This window comes from Protopterus annectens, chromosome 1.part0 (genome assembly GCF_019279795.1).
Source record: "Protopterus annectens isolate FY-2018-M chromosome 1.part0, PAN1.0, whole genome shotgun sequence".
Lineage (NCBI taxonomy): Eukaryota > Metazoa > Chordata > Ceratodontiformes > Protopteridae > Protopterus > Protopterus annectens.
The window spans coordinates 1385532729-1385559543 of record NC_056725.1 but is presented as its reverse complement, the minus strand read 5'-3'; the positions used below and the strand labels follow the sequence as shown (position 1 = coordinate 1385559543).

Here is a 26815-nt window from a genome sequence, read left to right as displayed (position 1 = left end):
GAAGTTTCCTTAAATGCAGCCTGGTGAGAGAGAGCATTGGAATGTTGAAAGCCACGAACCCCCAGGACCCTGTGAAATTCCCTGTCCATGACAGATGCCAGAGGAAGAAGAAATTAGGAAAAGATTATTAGAGACAGAGCCTTGGGGGGGTAGATGTGCCAACATGGGAGCTGTCTGAAGCCTGGAGCTGAAGAAAATATGATCCTGTGAAGGCATCAGGACTTATTTCTGGAGGATGTTGGTGAATTCCAGACTGTGTAACAGGCAAGTAGTAAACTTGAGATCCTGAAGCAGAGTGTTAGGGGAAGGAGACTGAATAAGCAGATTGTCTGCAAAGGGAAAAATCTGAATACCTCAAATCTGTCTGCATAGGAAAAAATCTGAATACCTCAAATCCTACAAAAAGCAATGACATGAGTGAGGCATTTGGTGAATACTCCTGGGGCAGTAGAGAGGCCAAATGGCAAAGCAGAGAACTAAAATGCAAGGAAGAGACACAGAGAACTAAAATGCAGGAAAGAGACATAGAGAACTAAACATTTCCTAAAAACAGGATGGATGGGAATGTGAAAGTATGCATCCTTGAGAACTAGGAGAAACCAAAAAGGCCTGCAGCAGCAGAAGAAGAAACAATGTTTGAAGGGATAACATTCAAAAGGAAGGAATTTTGAGAAAGGTATTCAGCAGGGGAAGATCCAGAATTAGTCTCCATGTGCCCTCCTTTCATGGGACCAAAAACCTTTGGGAATAAAACCCCTTCCCTACCTGGGTAAAAGGCATGGCTTGATTGGTGCCCTGAGCCAAAAAGAGTGACAAACCTCGAGGTAATGAGAGAGCTATTCCCCAAGGGGGGATAAGGAATACCTGAAAAGGGCGGAAGGGGCTTCCAAACCATAAAATACCCCTGATGGATGATGGACAGAACCAAAGAGACTGAAGTGCTCCATAACTAATTTGTAAGAGACAGGGAAAGATGAAGAGATGAAGGAACCTGGCTGAGGGAAGGAGGAAGCAAACTGTCAAACAGAACCAGGATTGTCCTAGAAAGAAGGCTTCTGGGAGGCAGGAGATGAGTAGACTTAGCAGGAGGCACACAGCTATAACCCTTCTTGTCCTTAAGAGAAGGGTGAGACTACCTACAAAGGAAGACTTGGAGGGATAATTCCAATTAAATTTAGGAATGGGAGAAACAAAGATATGTTTCAATTCCTGGAGAGACTTGAAAAGGTCAGCAGCAGCAGCAGTTCCAAAAATAATTTTTGTTACCCAAAGGAGCATCCAAAACGTTGGCCTTAATGTCATTACACAAGGCCTAAAGATGAAGCCAAGAATAACAACTTATAACTGAACTAAAGGCAGCAGCCCTGGAAGAGGCATTAGCTGCATCATAACTGCACTTGACTGAAAGGCAGGCAACTTGTGAAGTGTAGCCCAGCAGGGAAAAGGCCAAAGCCTTCCCCTCTGACGAAGGAAGGTCAGAAACCACCTTAGAAACCTGAGAAAGGACAGTCAAAACCTACCTAGCCATATGAGTCTGACAGTTAATGACCATAAATGACAATTTGGAGTGGTGTAAACCTTCTTGCCCAACCATTCAATGGCCCTGTTTATCTTTATCAGAAGGCCACAGATTGGTTAAGTGCAACAACTTGGATGGTTTGTCAGAACAGACTGAACACTACAGAAAGGTCAGCAAATGGGCATTTATAAAGAAATTTGCACTTCTTATGCACTTTATGGAATCAATCTGGCTTCACAGGTGCAGGAGTCTGACAGACAGGGGCTACAGAAGCTGCTGAAAAGGTATCCAAAAAGGCAGCCCGAGCAGGAGGAACAGCAGATGGTTTGGGAGACTCCATCTGTAGGAGCTCATAACACATTTTTTGAATAACAGAGACTTGAGAACAAACCCACTTGAATAATCTATCATGTACGCAATTATATCCCCAAAGGAAAGCTCTTCAAAAAGGGAATCTGGACTTAATGAATCCTCCTCCTCTGAACCATGGTCCAAGGGGAAAGGGATTTGGGAAGAATAAACCAGGGATTCTAGATCCTCATTAGAAGAATCCAGTTCCCTGGGTCTCTTAAGTGAAGTGAAAAACTAGGGAGGATCAGGAACAGAGAACCCATTCAGGTGGCTTCAGGGCCATCAAGGCATTAAATGAACCCTAAGAAAACTCCTGCCCATTTGCACTGGGGATCCTTCACAACAGGGAAAATATTCTATGTTATTTGTATCTTTTTCTGCAGGATATCCACTAGAAACATTCTTGGAGGGTCAGACCCTTGACATGATACTATAATGGTCATAGGAATCTTCTCCCTCACCAAGATCTGAGGAATACCCGTAGGTCCTTTGGACATAATCAGTTGAGGTTCTCCCTCAACATCAGGCACAGATGATTGCAAAGCCTCTGAGGAATGCAAGAAGCTGGATCCATGCTAGCCTCCGACAGGACTGCAGGAGAGTTTTTCATCAGCCTCTAGAGAAACAACCAGGGAAGGCTAGACAGCAACTGGATGGCCCTACTGATTGGAGTATTCTGTTATAGCACCCTGAGCCAACAACTTAAGATGCTGGTTCTCGAGGTATATGGACAAAGAGGGGAGGCTACTATGCAAGGTCTTAGTCACACACATCTGGCAGACAGAACACTGCTTATGACTGTGGAAGCACCCAAACAAAAATATAATAGTAGTGCTTGTCTTTATGGGGAATCTGCCTTCCACATTGAGATTTTCCCTTTTGGGATGGTATGAATACAGCAATAACAACAAGAAGAGGAAGAGAAGAAACTCCCAATGGGGCACATACCTGAAGACACAGCTTGGTAAACAGCACAGTAGAAGGACATTCAGACAAATCTTCGATAATGGCGTTCAGACTGGCGGCAAAGAATTTCAGAGTATCTGTGCCAGTGTGTCACCGTTATGTCCTATGTTCTGTGTAGGGAACATACATGTGACATACAGTGTCTAAAAGAGCTGAAGGCTTTGGTATATTGGCTGGGTGTTGGGCTATCCTTGGCATGAGATCCCTTAGATGAAAAATACTGCAAAAGTGATATGGAAGACATCTGTATGTACATTAAATACAAATCAGTTTTCTCCTCTGTGCAAAAAAAAAAAAAAAAACATGCCTTAATTTGGTTTGTTTTCATTCTGTATTACTACAGAATGCGCAGATATAAATGTCTCTCAAATTCGGATTGTAGCTAGCACTGACTTAACATAAAAATTGCAGTAAGATTTCAAGAACCAGAGTGCTTGAAAAACTTCAAACAAAATTAGTAACAAAGTCTACACAGCAAAAGAAAGAGGTTGCAATCAGACTGCAAATTTTATTTAAAGGAAAGTCAGAAATTCAGATTTTGTTTTGGAATGCTAAGAGCCCTTCAACAGAGAATGAAGAATAAAGGCCAGTCATGCATGTTTATGCCCTTAACCTACAAAGCATGCAAATCTGTCCCACCACCAGGGATTAGGCAGAGCATGATAAGAAAGTGAATGGCACATTGGCACATGACAAAATATCTAACCTCTTTCACTCTCTCTGATCTTCTAGGTTCTTTTTTAACTCTCAGCCAGTGTTTTCTCTTATTCTTTTCATCCTTGCTTCTGCTCAATGTAGGAACTGCATCCTTGACTAGGTCTGAGTTTTCTTCTTTAGGATTTAATGACCCCTCACAAAGTGCATCAGAATTCCAGTAGGATTTAATGGTGTATGCTGGGATGATGAATGAGTTAGTTCCAGTAGTTTTACATTCTAAAGAAGTGGCTTTTGCGGGTTGGAATTCATAATAATCCCACTCTAAGCCACTGGAGGTCATTCTTCTGCTAAGATGGCTGCGTCTTACAAGTCATAAACACAATCTGTGGAATATGAAAAGGCACTTTACACTCGCATAGCAAAATATATCTTTTAGCTTGAGACATTAAATATTCCAAATTATTATATTATGCTTAAGATGTGTACTTTGATGCTACAACCTAGAACACATGATAATTTACAATATGTGGCATTTTATTTAGTAATATGATTTAAGAGATGCAGTCCCATTGGTTTACCTGAACAAACATGTATATAGCTTCAAACACAAACACACACACACGCACACATGCACACACACACGTGCACTCACACATACACACACACACACACACACACACACACACACACACACACACACACACACAAACACTAGAGATTTTTGATGTTCACTCTTCTAACCTGAAGATGCACTTGTGCTACATATACCACTGGCCTCCAAGACAGTCTTTTTTCTTTTTTTATGATCTGAATGAATTTGAGAAGAGGGATTTAATCCCAAAAAGCAATTTCTCATGGAAGACTGCTGCACAGCACAGCATGACTCAGGAATAGCACATTCCACCACCTTTAGTGCAACATGTTTCTGTTAACTTCTCATGTTCCATACAGTGAATGACAGTGGATAACTGAACAGCAATGGACATATTCCCAAGCATGGTGCCATGTAGCACCAGCCAGTTTCTTCCTTCTGTGCAATCACTGACTCATCCTTTGCTGAATATCCAGGTGCGGTTGCTGAGACATCAAAGCTCTTCCGCATGTTCTGACAAACAAGAGGATTGTGACAAATTCACTCTTTAGCTCTTTGCTTGCTTATCAAGGTCCACGCTTTTCATTAATCATGTTGATGGTATTATGTGCACTAATCCTATTATACACATATGCAGTTCAATGCACTTTATATGGAGAAAGGGATGAGGAAAGGGACCAGTTTTTCTCAACAGAGTGCAGCAAACATCTAAGGGTGTTGTGCTAGTGCTGTCATGCTTCAATTGCAGCAGCATTAACAGAATGGTGGGAGTACGGCTTTTGGGCTCTAGTCTCAGCTTAAGGCAATGTAACAAGACAATTGACCAACACATGAAAAGTGGGCTTTGCTCTGCTTTCTTGTACAGACACTGCTTCTCTGCTAGGAGAGTTGTTGTACTCAGCATCACAGTTGGACTTTGCATTTTAATGTTGTCTAAAACAACATGAGACCCCAATATCCATGTACTTTTAATTATTTAAGAAGTCAGTGCATCACAGTTTACTAAAGGATACTTACTCCCACAGTGTCATAATGTGCCCATCATGGTTTTCTCCAGAACATATAATTAACTTGCCTCAAACTCCCCGAGCAGCTGTGCTGGTTTTCTCTGTCTCTATTTGCAGTCACATTAGGCTACATGTATGGCACAGAGATTAAAGCCTTCCAAAGAATGGAAACCCACAGCAAGGGGGCAAACAGAACCCTCCCACTGAATATAGATTACTTCAGTCCTTGGAAAAAAGAAATACAGTTGCAGTGCTCCTTTACAAAAGTAGCAGCTACTGGCTGCATCTTCATCTTCTTTTCCCAACTAATCTCTCTAGAAGTCTCTTAACTTAAATGTAACCGTTACAGCAAGAAATGTAATTTCCGCAGTAAGAAACGTATACATACAGCACACTATTTTCATTTTTGGTTTTTGTTTGTTTCTGGGGGTGGTTTGGTGGAAACAGAGAAACTGTAGTTCAGAATCTCATAACACAATCTGACAGCTAAAAGTGCCATTTTTTAAACACTTGTGTGAGGTGAAACAGACTTGGCATTAATTATACAGAGCAAAATATGAAGATGGAGCAGCTGACTGGTCAATAAAATTCTACTGTTGTTGTTGTTTGTCTTTCGGCTTTTCCCAGTTAGGGGTCGCCACAGCGGAACTCCAGTCCGCTAATGATTGGCAGTAGATTTTCATGAACGCCAAGGTGCCAGCTCGATGTCCAACCTTCAACGAAGCACACCCATTTACGCATGTCTTTCAAACGCCCACCCAACCACGAGGAGGACATACAGACTCCACACAGAAGGCACTCCCCGCACTCCAGCCGAGACTTGAACAGGAGAACCTCTTGCTGTGAGGCAACAACGCTACCGCTGCACCACCGCGGATTGTGGTCAATAAAAGTCTACTAAAAAGTTAAATAGTCAGTGATCCCTGAATTTTTCCAAAGAAGGATGTACAACTCAGTATATACAACTAAAGCTAGCATATCAATAACAGTGCATATTACTTCCCCTAAACAATATGTAAGTCACAGGAGCATAGTTTGCATTCTTCAAGCTGAAAAATCAGGAAATTATATTACTTGATCAGAAACTGACAGTTTTCGTTAACAAGGTTTTAACACTACTACTACTGAATGATGCTGAATGCCACATGGGCTGAAGCTTAAACTTTTTTACTCTGCTTATGCCCACAAAGGACTAAATGCACTTCAGTGTCCCATTCTGTCATACACTGACCTGCATCCCACAGAGTCAGGCAGCCTAAGAACTCACATTATCCAAAGATGCCTTCCAGGTTCTATGGTTCTACTCCAAGATGTCCAAAATGAATGGTTCTCATTTCTGGTATCATAGAAAGCATACTGAAGGAAAAGTGATCGGGTCTATATTATAACCTTGAACGATTAAAAGAGTGAACTCTCTTTAATTGACCCCTTAAAATCGAAAGCACTAAATCCCGAACACACGGAACAGCGATTTTTTTCCCCAGGGAAAAGCAAAATCACTGGGCCGTTTTCAGGACTTTGCCATTTCCTCCACTGTGGTATGATCTCAGAGTTAGTACATTTAAGTAGGGGGGTGTGGGGAGCACAGCCCCCCACATCGGAGAGACTGGTGGGCGAAGCTCCCCCACTTTATTTTGTGTTTGGATTTTTTTTCCCCCTGGGAAAAAAATCTCTGTTCCGTGTGTTCGGGTGACTGTTTTAACTTATGGGTTTGATGTGAATGACTGGCCCCAAACAGCTGAATCAAACGGGAAAGAAAACAACATAAATACTTCCTGCTTATTAAATTTTATATATATATATATATATATATATATATATATATATATATATATATATATATATATATATATATATATATATACCAGTGCATTGCAAGGTTATACATCCCTTGCTCTGAAGGAGGTATATGCCTACTCGAAATTGACTGTATGATGAGGTCTGCAATTGTAGGATGACTTATCTAAAGTTAGTGAAAGCTCTAAAGTATGAGAAAAAAAACAGGGCTTTTTTTGGGCCAGTACAGCACACCGGCACCTCTGTTGCCCTGTTTCTTTAAAAAAAAAAATTGTTTTTTAAGGGCATTCTTCATTAAGAACGACCTTTTCGTCGGGTGAAGTCCAATACACCTTTTTATGTAAACTTCATTTCTCTCACTATACTACATGATATATTAACACAATAATTGTATACCAATTTTATTGATGCCTTTTAGTTCCCACCCATTGATGAAAATAGTTTGTGGACTAACCCTTCAACCTGGTTAGTAAAGTTAGAAAGCTAAAGACAGTACTTGCTTTCTGTTACTCGAGGGTGTTGGGAGTTGAAAGATGTGAAAGAAAATGCACTGCTTAAATGACGTTTTGTGTGCAGTTCACTAAAGTGTAAACTACAATGTGGAGTAACGATCCTAAAAGTCAGCTTTACAGTGACAAGACGTCAGTTTGCGCCACACACTAACTGTGCGGGGTGGGATTTAGTTACATAGTTTACATTTCATATACTTAGTATACAAAGTTTAAAACCGTCTAAATGTTTACTTGAACTCCTTTGAGCCTATAAATACACGCACAGTCGCACACACAAATATAAAAAAACACCAATCAATGAAATTACTACTTTAGTTCTTACAACTTGGTTGCCCCTTGTTTGTTCTGGTGCCTTATTATGACGACCAGAGTTAAGGTTGTTTTGAGGAATGGCTTGCATTTAGAAATACCGGCAGGATAATAATATTTGAGGGTGGATGTTCGTTTGGTGTGTTTATTTGGTGGATGGAAAACTGAAAGCATTAAAAGGTAACATTAATGACAGTTTAATGTTTGGTTCACTACTTCTTCTTCTTCTTTCGGCTGCTCCCGTTAGGGGTTGCCACAGCCGATCAACTGTTTCCATTTCTTCCTGTCCTCTGCATCTTGCTCTGTCACACCAACCACTTGCATGTCTTCTCTCACCACATCCATAAACCTTATCTTAGGCCTTCCTCTTTTCCTGTTACCTGGCAGCTTCATCCTTAGCATCTTTTTCCCAATATACTCTGCATCCCTCCTCAGCACATGTCCAAACCAATGTAATCTTGCCTCTCTGGCTTTGTCTCCAAACCTTCCAACCTGGGCTGACCCTCTAATATACTTATTCCTAATCCTGTCCATCCTCGTCACACCCAGTGCAAATCTTAACATCTTCAACTCTGCCACGTCAAGCTCTGACTCCTGCCTTTTTGTCAATGCCACTGTCTCCAACCCATATAACATAGCTGGTCTCACTACCCTCTTGTAGACCTTCCCTTTCACTCTTACTGGTATTCGTCTGTCACAAATCACTCCTGACACTCTTCTCCACCCACTCCATCCTGCCTGTACTCTCTTCTTCACCTCTCCTCCACACTCACCATTACTCTGAACTGTTGATCCCAAGTACTTAAACTCATTCACCTTCGCCACCTCTACTCCCTGCATCCTCACCATTCCTCTATCCTCCCTCTCATTCACAACACACATATATTCTGTCTTAGTCCTGCTGACCTTCATTCCTCTTCTCTCTAGAGCATATCTCCACCTCTCCAGGGTCTCCTCCACCTGTTCCCTACTCTCACTACAGATCACAATGTCATCTGCAAACATCATAGTCCACGGGGACTCCTGTCTGATCTCGTCTGTCAACCTGTCCATCACCACTGCAAATAAGAAAGGGCTCAGAGCTGATCCTTGATGTAATCCCACCTCCACCTTAAACGCTTCTGTCACTCCCACCGCAGATCTCACTGCTGTCACACTACCCATGTACATATCCTGTACCACTCTTACATACTTCTTTGACACACCCGACTTCCTCATACAATACCACAACTCCTCTCTAGGCACCCTGTCATATGCTTTCTCTAAATCCACAAAGACACAATGCAGTTCCTTCTGACCTTCTCTGTACTTCTCCATCAAATGTTTGGTTCGCTACTGCAGAATAGAAATTAAATATCTAACCCTTTCGTTTTTTTTTGCTAGAGGTGTAGGTAAGAAGTACAATATGTCAAGATTTAAGAGAGGTGGGAAAATTGTAGATCATAGGGCAGGGTTTAGAAATGAAAAGGAAGAGTCCAGTATTCCACAAGGTCTCATTAAAATAGCACGGAAGAGTGGACAATTCGATTTATCAAATAAAAGATTAACCAAAGGTAAGCTAAATCAACAGTTAATGCCTTGTTTTACTAGTTGTTTAACTTAAGTGGTATACATGTTGTTTATCTATTAGCAGCAACATTATAGAAAGGCATCTGTCTTTTCATACTCCACAGCATAGGTGATGTTGCAATATTTTAACGTTTTCCTTTACTTGCAGATTATCATATCGGAATTCATTTTACTGTACTTCGAAGTGAGATAAAGTTATCATAGAAATCTAGGTCTGTTTTTATTCATCCCTTTTGTTGACCTGGTTAGTTCCACTAGGCTACAGGCCTCTCTTTAAGGGGAGACCCGAGGTGGTGTTTATACTACCAGGAGGAATTTGCTCAAGGCATTGAGAAACTTCCCCTATTCAATAGCTGCTGTGAGATCTCCTACATCCACCTGAGCTACCACTAATTTAAGCAGATGGAGCTCCTGATTTAAAGTCTAATCCAAGGATGATAGACTCTGGAGTGAGGTACTTTCCTTATGCTGCACTGAAATGTCTTGTATGGAAGTAGAACCCACAGCCTTATTCACAAAAGCCAAGTGTGGTACCTGCTGTGCAACTGACACTGATTCTAAGTGAGTTTACTTCCAAATATTCGACTTACCACTACCTGTATCACTAATGTTTTTAGTGAAACATTAAATATGGAATTTATACAAACTCTGCAAGGGTACATTTCCCCAAAGTGTGTGAAGTATAGAAGTAAAAGGCACTGACTTAAGGCTGTCCAGAAATATATTTTGAGAGTATGACAGAAGTGCAGTTCATTTAATTGCCAACATGTATAGCAGATAAAGCCGTAATAGTTTCCTAAAGTGGCTGTTGAGCGGTAGCATTGTTGCCTCACAGCAAGAGGTTCTCCTGTTCAATTCTCAGCTGGCGTGCCTTCTGTGTGGAGTCTGCATGTCCTCCCCGCGGTCGAGTGGCATTCGAAAGATATGCGTGAATGAGCGTGCCTTTGCTGAATGTTGGGCATAGGGCTGGCAACTCGGCACCATAAAAATCTACTGCCAATCATTAGTGGACTGGAGGTCCGCTGTGGCGACCCCTAATCGGGAAAAAGCCAAAAAGACAAACAATAACAACTTTTCTGGTTATAGCAAGAATAGACCAAAGAAGAGGCAGTTAGGCTTTTGGAATTATCTCAAGAATTGGAACATTAAATAAAACTAAAGACTTGGAAATATTACATAAATCTTACCATAGAGCTTGAATGAAGTTATTCATTTCCTTAAAAAAAGGGAGAAGGCTTCATATTCATATACCATATGTGTCCAATCAGCTATTATTTCAGAATCGCATCTCCAGCATTTAATTCTATTTGAATATAGGGTTCCTATTATGTGATCGCAGATGCATTCTGTCGAATGCGTCTTGACTGAACATAAAAGAACGAAAAGGCAAAACAGCGAAACGACTTTTAAGTGAACTCTTTCCCTGAGAAAGAATTTGCTTGGCTGTTTCCGTTACTTTGCCGTTTCCGGCACTGTAGTGCAATCTCGGAGTTGGTATACTTAAGTAGGGGGGTGGGGGCACAGCCCCCCATATCAGGGGTGTTTGTGTAATGTTTTAAAGTTTTTTTTTTTTTTTTTTTTTTTTTTTTGGAACAGCGATTTTTTTCCCTTGGAAAAAAAAATCACTGTTCTGAGGTTTCGACATTGCAAGCTTTCGCTTACATGGGGTTGATTAATCATTGTTCGCTTTTTTAAACGTTCAATGGTGTAATACAGGCCCTGAATATACATAACTGTAATTGTGTTATGAGTGACAAAAACTCTGTGTAAGAATTTCTAAGTGAAAATTTTCCAGTATAATGAAGATGTGGTTTTATTTATAGATTTTAATAGTTTCTTATATTCTTCAGAGAAGTCTTCATTATTCATTTTTGAGGAAGAGTTCCAATAGAAATCCTAATGAAACTTCTGAAATCATAGTTTATTAGGTCAGTTATAATGCATTTTATGGATTTACAGAGGAGGGTCATCAGACTGTGTCTATAATTCCTAGGGTCAGTAGTACGTATTCTAAATATAGCTGGATACAGAAGCTTAAATCTCACACCTGTCTCTTGACATTCCCTGACTGATGAAAAAACTTAGCATGTCTTCTGCCTGGTGTACACTGAATAATCATTTTCCACAAATACTCTGCTGTCCCCAATTTTTAATATTTTTCCCTTCTTCCACAATTTTGTCAGAAGCAACTCTTTCTGCTGGTATAACTGCATCTTTATTTAAGGTTGTAGCTGTTTTCTTATGGTGAGATATGGGCCTTACACACGATGTGCCCTCTGAATTGATAAATCTTGCTATGGAACACCAGTTCAATTGCTTGTTTGTAAGATCATAACCTTAATGCAGTCTGTCCCTTCCAGTTTCTCTGGTACGAAGAAAATCACAGGTTTTCTCTGCATCTTCTGTTTTCTAACTCTGCTGTTTTTTGAAACAGCTGCCTGAGAAGCCACATATTGAGTCAAACCTTTCTTTATTTCGACCTCTGATTTTTGCAGTTTTATCAGTTTAATCAGTTCATCTGAAAAGCTAGTTAGAGCTTCTGTTTTTTTTCCATTCTATTGTTATTTGACTTTACATATTTATTCAGTGTTTCACTTATTTTGAACATCTCTGAATGCATTTAACTTATTTTTCCTCTAAATTACTGGAAGACATTTCCTCTACCAAAGCTGAAATTTGAACTGCTTTTTGATATAGTGAGATTCTTCACAGCCACAGTTTCTTCTTCTCTTTTTCTGGCTGATTTTCTCTTACTTTTTCCTAAATGTTTTTATCGCTGGCATCCAGGTTGTGTAATTACTAGCCATTAACTGAATGTTATCCAGTGGAAAGCTGTTACTGGTTTTGTTTCGCAGTTTTTGTTTTCAAACTGTGGGAGCTCCAACCAAGCTGTTGATCAGTGTGCAGCCATCTTGGAAGTCTCATTAAATTGTTGGTTTATTTACATAAGCATAATAAATAATAAAGTGTAACTCATACTCTGTCTCCTGTAATGTCTTTTGTAATAAACTGTTTGCAGTAATTCTCTACATTAAACACTATACTGTACACTGTACTGTACAGCAGTACATCCAGTAACCCTCTACATGTGTATTTTCAGGCCAGATATGATCATAATTGCTAAAGCTGCCATTTTCTTATTTTACTTCCCTCTCAGACTGATGCAGGCCTGGGCTTCTTTAATTCTGCAGACCTCATCATCAGCAAACCCTAAGCACATCCTGAGAAAAAAAAGGTGCCTAAAAGAGATCAAAACCCTACCACCCCGGTGTCAATTGAAGAGTGGACAAATGAGGATGGATAAGAGACCCACTGTCTTGTGTGAGAAGATCAACACAGTGAGGTAACGTGGTAATTGCCCCTGGCCAAGTGAGAAAGAAGGGGGAACCAATATTATCTGGGCCAAAAGGGAGTCACCATCAACAGCCTGGGAGACTCCACCCTGATCTTGTGCAGAACTTGCAGTAATGGAGAGGGGGGCATATGGAAACATCCCCTTCCAAGGAAAAGACAGCACCATCCACTTTCCAAGCTAGAGGACTTGGAACTTTATAACAGAATACAGGAAGTTGTCTGTTCAGAGGGGATCAAGAAGATCTACCTGAAGAATACCCCACTAATGGACAATGTCCAGGAACACATCTCTATGAAGCATCCATTCATGAGCTTGTGTGCTGGACCTGCTCGAAACGTCTGCCTCTGAATTGTGCTCTGAGGGAATGTAAACTGCCTGGAGATTCACTTGATACTAGATAGCTAGATCCCAGACCTGAAGACCTAGTCTGCAAAGGTGACAGGACATTGTGCCCCCTTGCTTGTTGACATACCACATCACTGTGGTATTGTCCATGAAAATGCTAAGGGGTCCAGGATGAAAAAAGGAGTGAAAGGCTTGCAGAACCAGAAGCAGAGCTCTCGTCTCCTTTATGTTAATATGGTCTGAACTCTGAGGTGGAGGCCAGAGACCCTGAACCTTTAGGGGCCACAGTAGGCACCCCACCCCCTGTCTGAAGCATCTCTAAAAAGCTCTTGAGTGGGAACTCGAGCTTGAAAAGGAAGACCTGGGTTGAGAGACAGTTAATAAGAGGTACTAGAACTCCAAGGGGTGGCATGTTGAAGCCACAGCAATTTGAGGTACCACTGACGTTTCCTTAAATGCAGCCTGGTGAGAGGGAGCATTGGAATGGTGAAAGCCACGACCCCCAGGACCCCGTGAAATTCCCTGTCCATGACAGATGCCAGAGGAAGAAGAAATTGGGAAAAGATTATTAGAGACAGAGTTTTGGGGGGAGGTAGAGCTGCCAACATGGGAGCTGTCTGATGCCTGGAGCTGAAGAAAATATGATCCTGTGAAGGCATCAGAACTTATTTCTGGAGGATGATGGTGAACCCCAGACTGTGTAACAGGCAAGTAGTAAACTTGAGATCCTGAAGCAGAGTGTTAGGTGAAGGAGACTGAATAAGCAGATCATCTGCAAAGGGAGAAATCTGAATACCTCAAATCCGTCTGCATAGGAAAAAATCTGAATACCTCAAATCTAACAAAAAGCAGTTCCACACACTGAATGACAGTGGATAACTGAACAGCAATGGACATATTCCCAAGCATGGTGCCATGTAGCACCAGCCAGTTTCTTCCTTCTGTGCAATCACTGACTCATCCTTTGCTGAATATCCAGGTGCGGTTGCTGAGACATCAAAGCTCTTCTGCATGTTCTGACAAACAAGAGGATTGTGACAAATTCACTCTTTAGCTCTTTGCCTGCTTATCAAGGTCCACGCTTTTCATTAATCATGTTGATGGTGTTATGTGCACTAATCCTATTATACACATATGCAGTTCAATGCACTTTATATATGGAGAAAGGGATGAGGAAAGGGACCAGTTTTTCTCAACAGTGTGCAGCAAACATCTAAGGGTGTTGTGCTAGTGCTGTCATGCTTCAATTGCAGCAGCATTAACAGAATGGTGGGAGTACGGCTTTTGGGCTCTAGTCTCAGCTTAAGGCAATGTAACAAGACAATTGACCAACACATGAAAAGTGGGCTTTGCTCTGCTTTCTTGTACAGACACTGCTTCTCTGCTAGGAGAGTTGTACTCAGCATCACAGTTGGACTTTGCATTTTAATGTTGTCTAAAACAACATGAGACCCCAATATCCATGTACTTTTAATTATTTAAGAAGTCAGTGCATCACAGTTTACTAAAGGATACTTACTCCCACAGTGTCATAATGTGCCCATCATGGTTTTCTCCAGAACATATAATTAACTTGCCTCAAACTCCCCGAGCAGCTGTTCTGGTTTTCACTGTCTCTATTTGCAGTCACATTAGGCTACATGTATGGCACAGAGATTAAAGCCTTCCAAAGAATGGAAACCCACAGCAAGGGGGCAAACAGAACCCTCCCACTGAATATAGATTACTTCAGTCCTTGGAAAAAAGAAATACAGTTGCAGTGCTCCTTTACAAAAGTAGCAGCTACTGGCTGCATCTTCATCTTCTTTTCCCAACTAATCTCTCTAGAAGTCTCTTAACTTAAATGTAACCGTTACAGCAAGAAATGTAAATTCCGCAGTAAGAAACGTATACATACAGCACACTATTTTCATTTTTGGTTTTTGTTTGTTTCTGGGGGTGGTTTGGTGGAAACAGAGAAATTGTAGTTCAGAATCTCATAACACAATCTGACAGCTAAAAGTGCCATTTTTTAAACACTTGTTGTGTGAGGTGAAACAGACTTGGCATTAATTACACAGAGCAAAATATGAAGATGGAACAATTGACTGGTCAATAAAAGTCTACTAAAAAGTTAAATAGTCAGTGATCTCTGAATTTTTCCAAAGAAGGATGTACGACTCAGTATATACAACTAAAGCTAGCATAGCAATAACAGTGCATATTACTTCCCTTAAGCAATATGTAAGTCACAGGAGCATAGTTTGCATTCTTCAAGCTGAAAAATCAGGAAATGATATTACTTGATCAGAAACTGACAGTTTCGTTAACAAGGTTTTAACACTACTACTACTGAATGATGCTGAATGCCACATGGGCTGAAGCTTAAACTTTTATATTCTGCTTATGCCCACAAAGGACTAAATGCACTTCAGTGTCCCATTCTGTCATACACTGACCTGCATCCCACAGAGTCAGGCAGCCTAAGAACTCACATTATCCTGAGATGCCTTCCAGGTTCTACGGTTCTACTCCAAGATGTCCAAAATGAGTGGTTCTCATTTCTGGTGTCATAGAAAGCATACTGAAGGAAAAGTGATCGGGTCTATATTATAACCTTGAACGATTAAAAGAGTGAACTCTCTTTAATTGATCCCTTAAAATCGAAAGCACTAATTTCCGAACACACGGAACAGCGATTTTTTTTCCCAGGGAAAAAAAAAATCACTGGGCCGTTTTCAGGACTTTGCCATTTCCTCCACTGTGGTGCGATCTCAGAGTTAGTATATTTAAGCAATCTCAGAGTTAGTATATTTAAGTAGTGGGGTGTGGGGAGCACAGCCCTCCACATCGAGGGGTCTGGTTGGCGAAGCCCCCCCCACTCTTTATTTTGTGTTTGGATTTTTTTTTCCCAATTTTTTTTTCCCCTGGGAAAAAAAATCTCTGTTCCGTGTGTTCAGGTGACTGTTTTAACTTATGGGTTTAATGTGAATGACTGGCCCCAAACAGCTGAATCAAACAGGAAAGAAAACAACATAAATACTTCATGCTTATTAAATTTTATATGTATATATATATATATATATATATATATATATATATATATATATATATATATCCCAGTGCATTGCAAGGTTACACATCCCTTGCTCTGAAGGAGGTATGTGCCTACTCGAAATTGACTGTATGATGAGGTCTGCAATTGTATAATGACTTATCCAAAGTTAGTGAAAGCTCTAAGTATGAGAGCAAAAACAGGGCTTTTTTTGGGCCGGTACAGCACACCGGCACCTCTGCTGCCCTGTTTCTTTAAAAAAAAAATTTTTCTTTTTTAAGGGCATTCTTCTTTAAGAACGACGGGTGAAGTCCAATACCCCTTTTTATGTAAACTGCATTTCTCTCACTATACTATATGATATATTAACACAATAACTGTATGCCAATTTTATTGATGACTTTTAGTTCCCACCCATTGATGAAAATAGTTTGTGGACTAACCCTTCAACCTGGTTAGTAAAGTTAGAAAGCTAAAGACAGTACTTGCTTTCTGTTACTCGAGGGTGTTGGGAGTTGAAAGATGTGAAAGAAAATGCGCTGCTTAAATGATGTTAATTTGTGTACAGTTCACCAAAGTGCAAACTACAATGTGGAGTAACGATCCTAAAAGTCAGCTTTACAGTGACAAGACGTCAATTTGCGCCAAACACTAACTGTGCAGGGTGGGATTTAGTTACATAGTTTGCATTTCATATACTTAGTATACAAAGTTTAAAACCGTCTAAATGTTTACTTGAACTCCTTTGATCTTATAAATACACGACAGTCGCATACACTAAGATAAAAAAACACCAATCAATGAAATTACTACTTTAGTTCTTACAACTTGGTTGCCCCTTGTTTGTTCTGGTGCCTTATTATGACGACCAGAGTTAAGGTTGTTTTGAGGAATGGCTTACATTTAGAAATACCGGCAGGATAATAATATTTGAGGGTGGATGGTTGTTTGGTGTGTTTATTTGGTGGATGGAAAACTGAAAGCATTAAAAGTTAACATTAATGTTTGGTTCGCAACTGCAGAATAGAAATTAAATATCTAACCCTTTCGTTTTTTTTTGCTAGAGGTGTAGGTAAGAAGTACAATATGTCAAGATTTAAGAGAGGTGGGAAAATTGTAGATCATAGGGCAGGGTTTAGAAATGAAAAGGAAGAGTCCAGTATTCCACAAGGTCTCATTAAAATAGCACGGAAGAGTGGACAATTCGATTTAACAAATAAAAGATTAACCAAAGGTAAGCTAAATCAACAGTTAATGCCTTGTTTTACTAGTTGTTTAACTTAAGTGGTATACATGTTGTTTATCTATTAGCAGACCAGAGGTGGTGTTTATAGTACCAGGGGGAATTTGCTCAAGGCATCGAGAAACTTCCCTTATTCAATAGATGCTGTGAGATCTGTTACATCCACCTGAGCTACCACTAATTTAAGCAGCTAGGGCTCCTGGTTTAAAGTCTCATCCAAGGATGATAGACTCTGGAGTGAGGTACTTTCCTTATGCTGCACTGAAATGTCTTGTACGGAAGTAGAACCCACAGCCTTATTCACAAAAGCCAAGTGTGGTATCTGCTGTGCAACTGACACTGATTCTAAGTGAGTTTACTTCCAAATATTAGACTTACCGCTACCTGTATCACTAATGTTTTTAGTGAAAAATTATTATGGAATTTATACAAACTCTGCAAGGGTACATTTCCCAAAAGTGTGTGAAGTATAGAAGTAAAAGTCACTGACTTAAGGCTGTCCAGAAATATATTTGTGAGAGTATGACAGAAGTGCAGTTCATTTAATTGCCAACATGTATAGCAGATAAAGCCGTAATAGTTTCCTAAAGTGGCTGTTGAGCTTGCTGAGACTCAGAAAAGGTACAGTAGCACAATCACAGCTCTCAACTGTCCAGATTTTGCACAATGTTTATAGATTTCTTCCTCACATTTTTGGTCTATTCCTCATAAAATTTGTGTTTTTTGGGCAAATCACTAAAGACTGAAGTCATTAAATAATGCCATACATTTGAATTTCAGATGTCATATCCTTCAGAAAATGTATGTTTACACAAATCCTATTACTCTAGCAACTAAGTTTGTAAGAGCAATATTTAAAAAGTGTCCCTTTTCTTTGGACATTTGTCCCATCCCCCATTATCTGTGACTTTGTCCAGATTTCTTGCTTTAAAAGGTTGAGAGGTTTGTGGACGTGTCTAAGAGGGAGGTAGGGGGTATATGTGTGTGTAATACCTTTCAACTGTATAGATTTTCACAAAATGTCCAGGTTTTTGCCTTATATTTTTGGTCTGTTTCTCATAAAAATTGTCTTTTTTTTTTTTTTTTTGGAGAAATCACCGGGATGATCTTAGGATTAAAGTTACTAATGGCATGCATTTGCATTTAGTTTCAGACTTCATATGTTTTAGAAAATGCATTCTAACACAAATCTTCTTATTCTAGCAACTTTCTGAATTTATAAGAGCAAAATGAAGCCGCGGTGGTACAGCGGTACCATTGTTGCCTCACAGCAAGAGGTTTGCCTGTTCGATTCATGGCTGGAGTGCCTTCTGTGTGGAGTCTGCATGTCCTCCCCATGGTCGAGTGGCCTCTGGAAGACATGCGTGAATGGGTGTGCCTTCGCTGAAGGTTGGGCGTCAGGCTGGCAACTCGGCACCATAAAATAATCTACTGCCAATCATTAGCAGACCGGAGTTCCGCTGTGGCAACCTCTAACCGGGAAAAGCCGAAAAGACAACCAATATTTAAAATGTGTCCCTAGTTTTGGGCCTTTGTCCCCCCATTATGACAGACTTTGCCCAGGCTTCTTGTGCTAAGAGGTTGAGAGGTATGGTGTGTGTGTGTGTGTGTGTGTGTGTGTGTGTGTGTGTGTGTGTGTGTGTGTAAGACATAGGTAGCATACCCGTCAACTGCCCAGGTTTTTACAGAATGTCCACATTTTTGTCCCATATTTTTGTTTTTCCCTATTGTAGTTGCTAAATAATGACAGATATTTGAGGTTTAGACTTCATATGCTTTAGAAAAATGCATACCAGCACAAATACTGTTATTCAAGCAATTTTCTAAGTTCATGAGAGAAATACTTATAATCTGTTCCTATTTATTTTAGACATTGTCCAGACTTCTTACATTAAAAGGTTGAGGTGTGTGTGTAAGACAGTGAAATGCCCTAGTTAGGGTTAACAGGTGGTTAGAGATTTGCTTAGGCTCAAGCCCTGTACCTTAGCTACAGGAAACAAGAGCATGAATCCTCTACCCAAAATATGCAACTGTTTTGCTTAGCAAATGGTATCACTGTTGTGTGTTCAGAGTTTTAAGGCAGTGTTAGTAGCACAGCAGGTAGCATACATTTGTTCTGATGCAGAAGGCTGTGGGTTCTATTCCCACAGCATGTATATAAGATTGCTGATACTGTGTTGGATTTTAAGAGGATGGGGTGCTGCAGTGCTGAGTATGTCCTCCTTTGCATGAGATGCCTAGTAACCATGAACCTGTTTTAGTTTGCCATCCATTCTCTATTGCAATATCACCAGCTTATCATTTTTAATGTAACATAGGCAATGTATTCTTCAAGGGCAGCAGGCAGTGAATTTGTAAATGAAATACTTAAATATAAAGTTTCTTTGCTAGCAGCAACCTTTTTTATTAGTTACAGTCAGATCTCTTTAATCTGGAATCACTCAGATGACTTTTACTTCTGCAGTGACTGTGCATATTGACTGATACTGATGGGTTGTAATGACAGAAGTTTGAGTGGCCTTTTATGGTTGAAATGTTCTGAATTGGGCAGTTTTGGCATTATTGGTTCATATGTTTTGTTTCTTTGCTTACTGGCTATACATTTAAAACATGCTCTAGCAAATTGTGTTGTATTATACAAGGGCTATAATACAATTATTATATATTATAATTTAATACAATCAGGAAGGTGAATCAAAGAAATTTTGCATGGTCCTAAAAATGTGTGCAAGAGGTCTATGATTTGAAAACAGCCCAAAGATAAACTTAATCTGCCACTGGCCAGATGCATTTTTCTTTGAACGTGGGTTTCAATGCTGTTTCAATGAATGTGAGTTTCAAAGTCACAGAAGTCTTAATGCTAAGTCTGTTTTTTGAGACTGTATTGCTTTGTTATCAGTGTTTGTGCTGGAAAATTTGAAATAAAAGTTTTAAATTAAATCCAAATATCTGTCATCATTGTAGAAGTAAAGCAGAAAGCAGTATGCACACCAAGAGTTTTGAACAGTGTTTATGGCAACTGGGGAGAAATAGGCAAATAATGGGACATTGGAATGGCTGCGTGGGAGGGTTGACCCAAACGCAACATATGCGTACCACCACCTGTTTTTTTACAAAAAAAGCACTGAGGAAAACAAATCTAAGATGATTTCTTTGCTCAGATTAAAATAAGCATTTTGGAAGGGAGTGGGAATGGTAATCTAACCAGAAGTAGGTGAAAACCAGACAGCAACAGAATGCCAAAAAAACAAAACAAAAAAAATATATAAAGAACTGGACCAGAAGAAAAGGAAAGACAACTGGAAAGTCTGCAGTTGTAGTGAAAAGTATACAGAACTCCTGGAACAACCACATGTTGATCAAGATATGATGCATGAATGGTTAAGGAGAGGTGAATTTAAACCAAAAGATGAAAGGTTAATAATGGCAGTTCAAGAGAGAAGACTACATAAACACATGCTGGTTTAGAAAGTCAATAGAAAAAGTGTGAGATACAGACAAATGCCATATTCTATAATACATAACCAGAAAGAGTTGCACATTGTGTTGCAGAGTATGATATACTCATGGCTGAAGCTCTGTATACAACAATGTGGTATGGGATTATGCAAACACTACAACATACAAATAGTTGAGAAGCATTAGAAACATGATCTACAAAGCATTAATGAAAATGAAGAAATTGTGATCCCATGGGATCATCCAATAACAACAGTTAAGAAAGTAAAAGCAAGAAAACCACATATAGTAGTCAAAGAATTAAGTACAAAAGTATCATTAATCAATGAAATAGCTATACCCAGCTATTATAATGTCTTAAGTAGTAGGAGACAAAAAGTTATAAAAATACCAGGATATACAAGCAGAAACTAGGGCAGTGTGGGACAAAGACATTCCATATTGCCCTAGTAATACATGTAACTCTGCATGAACTGCAAGAGGAGGAGGAGGCAATTATTGGAGAATTGCAGGTGTTGAGAAGAACCATTTTGGCAAACATTAAAGAATGAAGCAATATCAAATTTATGAACTCTAACTATAGCCTGACTCAGGAATAGGGTCCATTCCTGTTATGGTATTAGAAACCCATAACATTTGGAGAAATTAAAGAAAAAAAACAAGCAAATTAGTACTGACATTTGCATCTAGGGTATTCATGTGATTCTGACAAAAGACCAGCATCTCTCTCTCTCTCTCATGAAGTATGCTCCCTGAGGCTGGGGTGCATAAAAAGGCATGCCATGACAGAGGTGTGGACAATCAACTCTCACTGCAAGAACAGCATGAATCTGAACCTGGAAATGATATGGGGGTTAGGGAACAAACGTTTGCCAGCCTGCAGTATGAAGCTCTCTCCCCAGTCATTTTAAAACATGACCCTAGCAGCTGAAGGGGAACAGATGGACCAATCTGATGGTCATTTGGGGAGGCAGACACATAGGCAAAAAAAATGAAAGGAGCTGTTGAGTGCAACGTATGTGTTAAAACCTACGGAGTGACTGTAAGTAATCCAGTGTGAAAACTTTCTATGAGTATGAAGTCCATTTGTTGAAGGTTAATTATTTACTTATCTATTTATTTATAAATTTGTTACCTGGCTTAGAACACTTATCTCAATGGACCTGTTTTAGGTTCAGCATGAGTGTACAAATTATACTCATTACAACTGAAAAGCCAATTACATATTTAAGAATTTATATAAAAGGTTTAACAAGCACTGGTTTACTATACATAGATATGGTTCAGTGTTACTAAAACAAGAATCGACAGTCAAAGCAGGAATAAACTTTGATGGTGATTATGGCTTTTGCGCTGAAGTATGGTATGTAGAAGTTATATAATGTTACGTTTGTTGAAGCATTTACTCTTTTCCTTCTTTGTGGAGGTATTCATGAAAGCAGCCCAGGAATGTGTGCATCTTACTTGTTTTGGGATGGTGCTCCTGATTTTGTGGCCCTTAGATGAGATAGTGTGATTTTACTTAAATCTTGTATGTAGTGCACATATATTGGGTGTGGAAATGAAAACAGGCCTGAGATTGCATGCTACTTGCCTTTCATACAGCCTGCTAGTGAAAAAGGGAAAGGATTCCACACTGATAAGTTTGAAAATCAGAGAACCAAGCAAGAGAGTAATTCTATGGGTAACCATTTAATACTGGATAGAGTATAAGAGGAGTGTACTTGTCCAAGGAAGAAAGTTATAAATCTGCATGTGTTATCTGGGACAGTATGAAGTTGTACTAGGTTGTTTTTAGAGGGATATGCCAATACATCAAGAGCATATTCAAACTGTGGCAGCATGGCTTATAGCAATCCTTTACAGCCCAATGATATGAATCTAGAAATTAATCATTTTTACATAGTAGTAAGTTTGTCATACTTGGGTAAGTTTTTAAAAAAAATAGCTTTGTAGTATTGGTACATGTTATTTATAGGGTTGCCAGCTTTCTTTGTGGCTAAAACCAGACTAAGGTCATGTCCCTCGCATCACCCATAACTTCACCCATTCCCACCCCCTGTCATCCAAGCTCCACCCATTTTGTGACATCACAGTGACATCAGCTGATGGGAACGCCCTCTTTTTTTCTGTTCCGGATGCCTGCTTTCAGATTATTTCTTCCCAGTTGCCATAAACACTGTTCAAAACTCTCAATGTGCATACTGTCTTCTGCTTTACTTCTACAGTGATTACAGATATCTGGATTCAATTTAAAACATTTATTTCAAAATTTATAGCACAAACCACTGATACACATTTGCTAAAGAATGAAAAGTGAACATTGGGACACTGTGCGAGCAACATATTTACTAGCCACACTGTTTGAAGCATCATGATTAGGGCATGCCTAACATGGATCCCCTTCCCCATAAAGATGAAAAAACCCAGAAGAAGATTATATTAGTTAGGGGTTGACGACTCCCAAGGCAGAATTGAGAAGATCCTTTGGGAAATAGACTATGTACACCTGGATGCCACAAGTAAGCGGCACCTATAGTGGAACTCACTTAACTTTCACTTACACACTTTACTTATAAAATGCCTGCACCCTGTAAGCCAGTACCCTGCATCACCGCAGGTCAATCAAGTCAGGTATTATTTGTTATCAAGTTTATTGCCAGTCTTTTTCAACCATGACACTGTGAACCACCATGCCAGTATGCCAACTCCAGTTTTTCAAAAGGAGAGCTTTGCATTATGCATGTATGTAGCTATGGTAGTAGTACTGTGGCTGCATACAAGGATATAGCCTGGCATACTCTTTGTACTCAACTTGCATGCTCTCTGTACTCAACTGTGTCCATTATATTTCTGAATATCGCTCATAAAAATATGTACTACTGATGCAAGAATATTTCTAAACTATTAAAATACACCTAACCCAACAGGGTAAAAACAGTTTAAAAATAAACACAAAAATTTACGAACTGCACCAAGCCGTTTTAATGAAGAGCTAAGACAGGCTCCAATATACTATGAGCTTTCACCATCAAACTAATGGCTTCTTCAGAGTAAAAGGAGCATCAAATCACATGGTTTAAATGCAAACTACATTTATCAACTGACCAATCACTATTGTTACATAATTACCAAACATAACAACATACATACTGATATATATATATATATATATATAAAACATATAAAAATTGCTCTTGTTAAAATAATAATAAAACTATTAACCGCAAAACAATAAATATATTAATAAATGACTTTTTTACAAAGAATTTATACCATATAAAAAATATCAATAACATAAATTAAATGCAATAAATTTATACCCTCCCAGACATTAAACAACCATTGCCCTTTGCTTCAATATGGGCATAATAGAAATATGGTCGTTGAGGCCGGGGAAAACTGTAGCATTCAATATAACCTGCCATTTAAATTCCAGGGACTCAACTCTAATATTTTCATCACCTCCTCTTTCACTTGTCAATACCCGATCTACTACAAAAAATGTAAACTTCTTAAAGTTGCCACAAATTATAGAATGTGCATATAAAGTATTATGAATATCTTTATTTTTTATGGCCCTAAGATGTTCTGCTATCCTTTCTCTTAACCTGCATATGGTTTTTCCCACATAAAAACCTGAACATGTTGTGCATGTTGCCAAATAAGACAACCATCTTAGAATTGCAACAACATTTACCTGGGCACGGAATTGTTTTATTGTACCCCCATACATAAACTATTCGTTTAGTTCATGGCAAATTTCATACACAAGCAGTACCACAACGGAATAATGACAAAGTGATTGAGAAAATCTACAGATTAACTCAACAGATATAAATGCCAAGATGTGACAAATTGTACGAAGCCATGTGTAGTCATACTTTCCCTGCAGCTAAAAAGAGAAAATACCGCATATGTGAACTGTTCAGTTTTATCTCCCTTAGTACTACGAAATTTCAAACAGCTGATTGACTTACTCGGAAAATAAAACTGGTGTTAACTAACCACGTTGCTTGAATCACTCACCCACAATACTGCCCAACTTTCTAACACAGCCCATATACCTTCCTGGAAGAGTCCTCCAGAAATGCTGGTCTATTGAGTGGTTCCTGCAACAGCAATCACCATGTTGAATGCAATAAGACTCAACCAATAGATTGCCGAATTGACAAGAGCAATGAGCCATGAGCAATCGAAAATCTGTTACAGCAGTCAGCCAACAGTTAAGATCATTTTCACAGGAAATATTATATATATTGCTGTTACCCTCTTGCTTTTGTAATCCCATAGTATTAATTACATTTGATACATATATATCATTACTTTCTCGTACATGCCGCTAAAACGCAAAAATATTATGTGCATTGTAGTTCATTGTTGTTTCAAAATTAATTATGATACTTTACATACATAATGTGATTTTTTTTTAATTGCAGTACTTTGACTTTAAGTGTAATCTTAATTTTGTCACAAGAGTTTACAGTGGCACAAAACCCAGACTGTCCAGTTTTGAATGAAATTTGTAACCGGACAATTTGTCAGAAAACTGGACAGTCCGGTCAAAAAACAGACAGCTGGCAACCCTAGTTATTTATGTCATAACAATGTAGTAGTGTATTAAGAGAGGGGGCAGATTTTCTAGGTGTTGAGCTGTAATTGGTGTTTTTCAGTTAAAGGAGAACAATTGGATATTAAAGCAGATTGCTCAACCTGCTGTTTCTTTTAGTCCCTGTTATTTGATCCTGGTTCAAAAAATAATTTCCACAGCTTTAAAAAGTAATCCACTCTGCTGTTTTACCTCATAGGCTTCCCACCTTTCTGTACTGTTTTAGTTTCACTTTAAAAACCCAGTTGAAAAACCTCTAGCTGGCTCTTAATTGCTGATGTCACATCTGCCAGACCTCTTGCTGTAGTTACCAGGACATTTCCTCCCACAAAGTGATGTAACCACTGCCTTATTTGCATGCTCTATAGAAGAGGCAGTGAACCTCCCTCATAGTGATGTCAGAGCTGCCTTGCCCAGCCCACTCTATTCTAATCTAAATGACAAACTATAATCTCAATTATCTGAACAGCCCTACTGATATGTGACCAAGTACACTGAGGAAGTACAGGCAACAGTACAGTAACAGCTGCATGAACAAAGAGCATACATTTGCAATGACCATGTGTGCACATTAATTGCATCATTTTACATAGGAAACAGATGTCTGTCACAATTAATAGACAACACTACATAAAGTATGTGATACCTTAATCTTAAATTACCCCTTAAAAAACATATGACTACTGTCATGCAAGTATGTGAAATAAATCATGTTTATAGTCTATCAGTTGTTGGCTATTTAGCCAAACTGGAAGGAAAGAAACTGGGATTTTGATGGTTTGCAAAGCTGTGATTTCTCCCAGTGCTATGGAGCTCAGATCTAAATTTGACAGCAGGAGGAGTGCAACAAAAAAAGTGTCCCACTGTAAGGAAGAGGTTGTGACAAAACAGTATATTAGTCAGGTCACCTGCTGTGAGCTGTCAATCGCATGCAGACAATGGGTCAAATTACCCTTAGCACTTTGACAGCTAGGGAAGGTAGGTGTGAAGAGGAGGGGAGATACCTTGAAGAAATACAATTCAGACTTGAAAAAACAAATCAAGTTAGCATTTCTAAGAGGAAGCAGCAATAAAATGCAATTTTCAAATCTGTTCTGTGGCATTTGCACTGCTTGTGTTTGAAGTAGTCATTGAAAAAGGAAAAAATGTTAACCAAACTATGTGACTACAACACAGCAGTAATGCCTGTAAAATCAGTCAGTGACAGGAGCCTTAGGGAAATAGTGGCAGACATGATGCAATTATTTAGAGACAAAAAATGAATTCTGGGATACCCAGAGGCAGACTAAACAATCAGAATTACTTCAAGATGCTAGACCCCATGTGGCCAGACTCAGAAATTACATATAAAAATATCTAAAAACCTGTAAATAGTCCCAGAGTGGTGTTAAAATGTAGGAAACACCAAACCATGATGAAATAAAACACTTTTTATGAGTATGCGGGCGCAGTTGTCCTTTAAATAATAATAATGTGTGAATAGCAGACATA

General features: G+C 39.2%; 1 protein-coding gene across 7 annotated transcripts in view; it reads right to left on the bottom strand.

Moving 5' to 3' along the window:
* The window catches only part of ANKRD6 (ankyrin repeat domain 6), a 1808044-nt gene that overhangs the window by 650416 nt on the left and 1130813 nt on the right, over positions 1 to 26815 (bottom strand). Inside the window, exon 2 of one of the 7 annotated variants that reach the window (XM_044067107.1) lies at positions 3543 to 3876. The exons of the other annotated variants lie outside the window; for them this stretch is intronic. Coding sequence (XP_043923042.1) covers positions 3543 to 3833 — 291 coding nt within the window. The 5' untranslated portion in view covers positions 3834 to 3876. The remainder of the gene's footprint in view (positions 1 to 3542; positions 3877 to 26815) is intronic. 7 annotated transcript variants of the gene reach the window in all.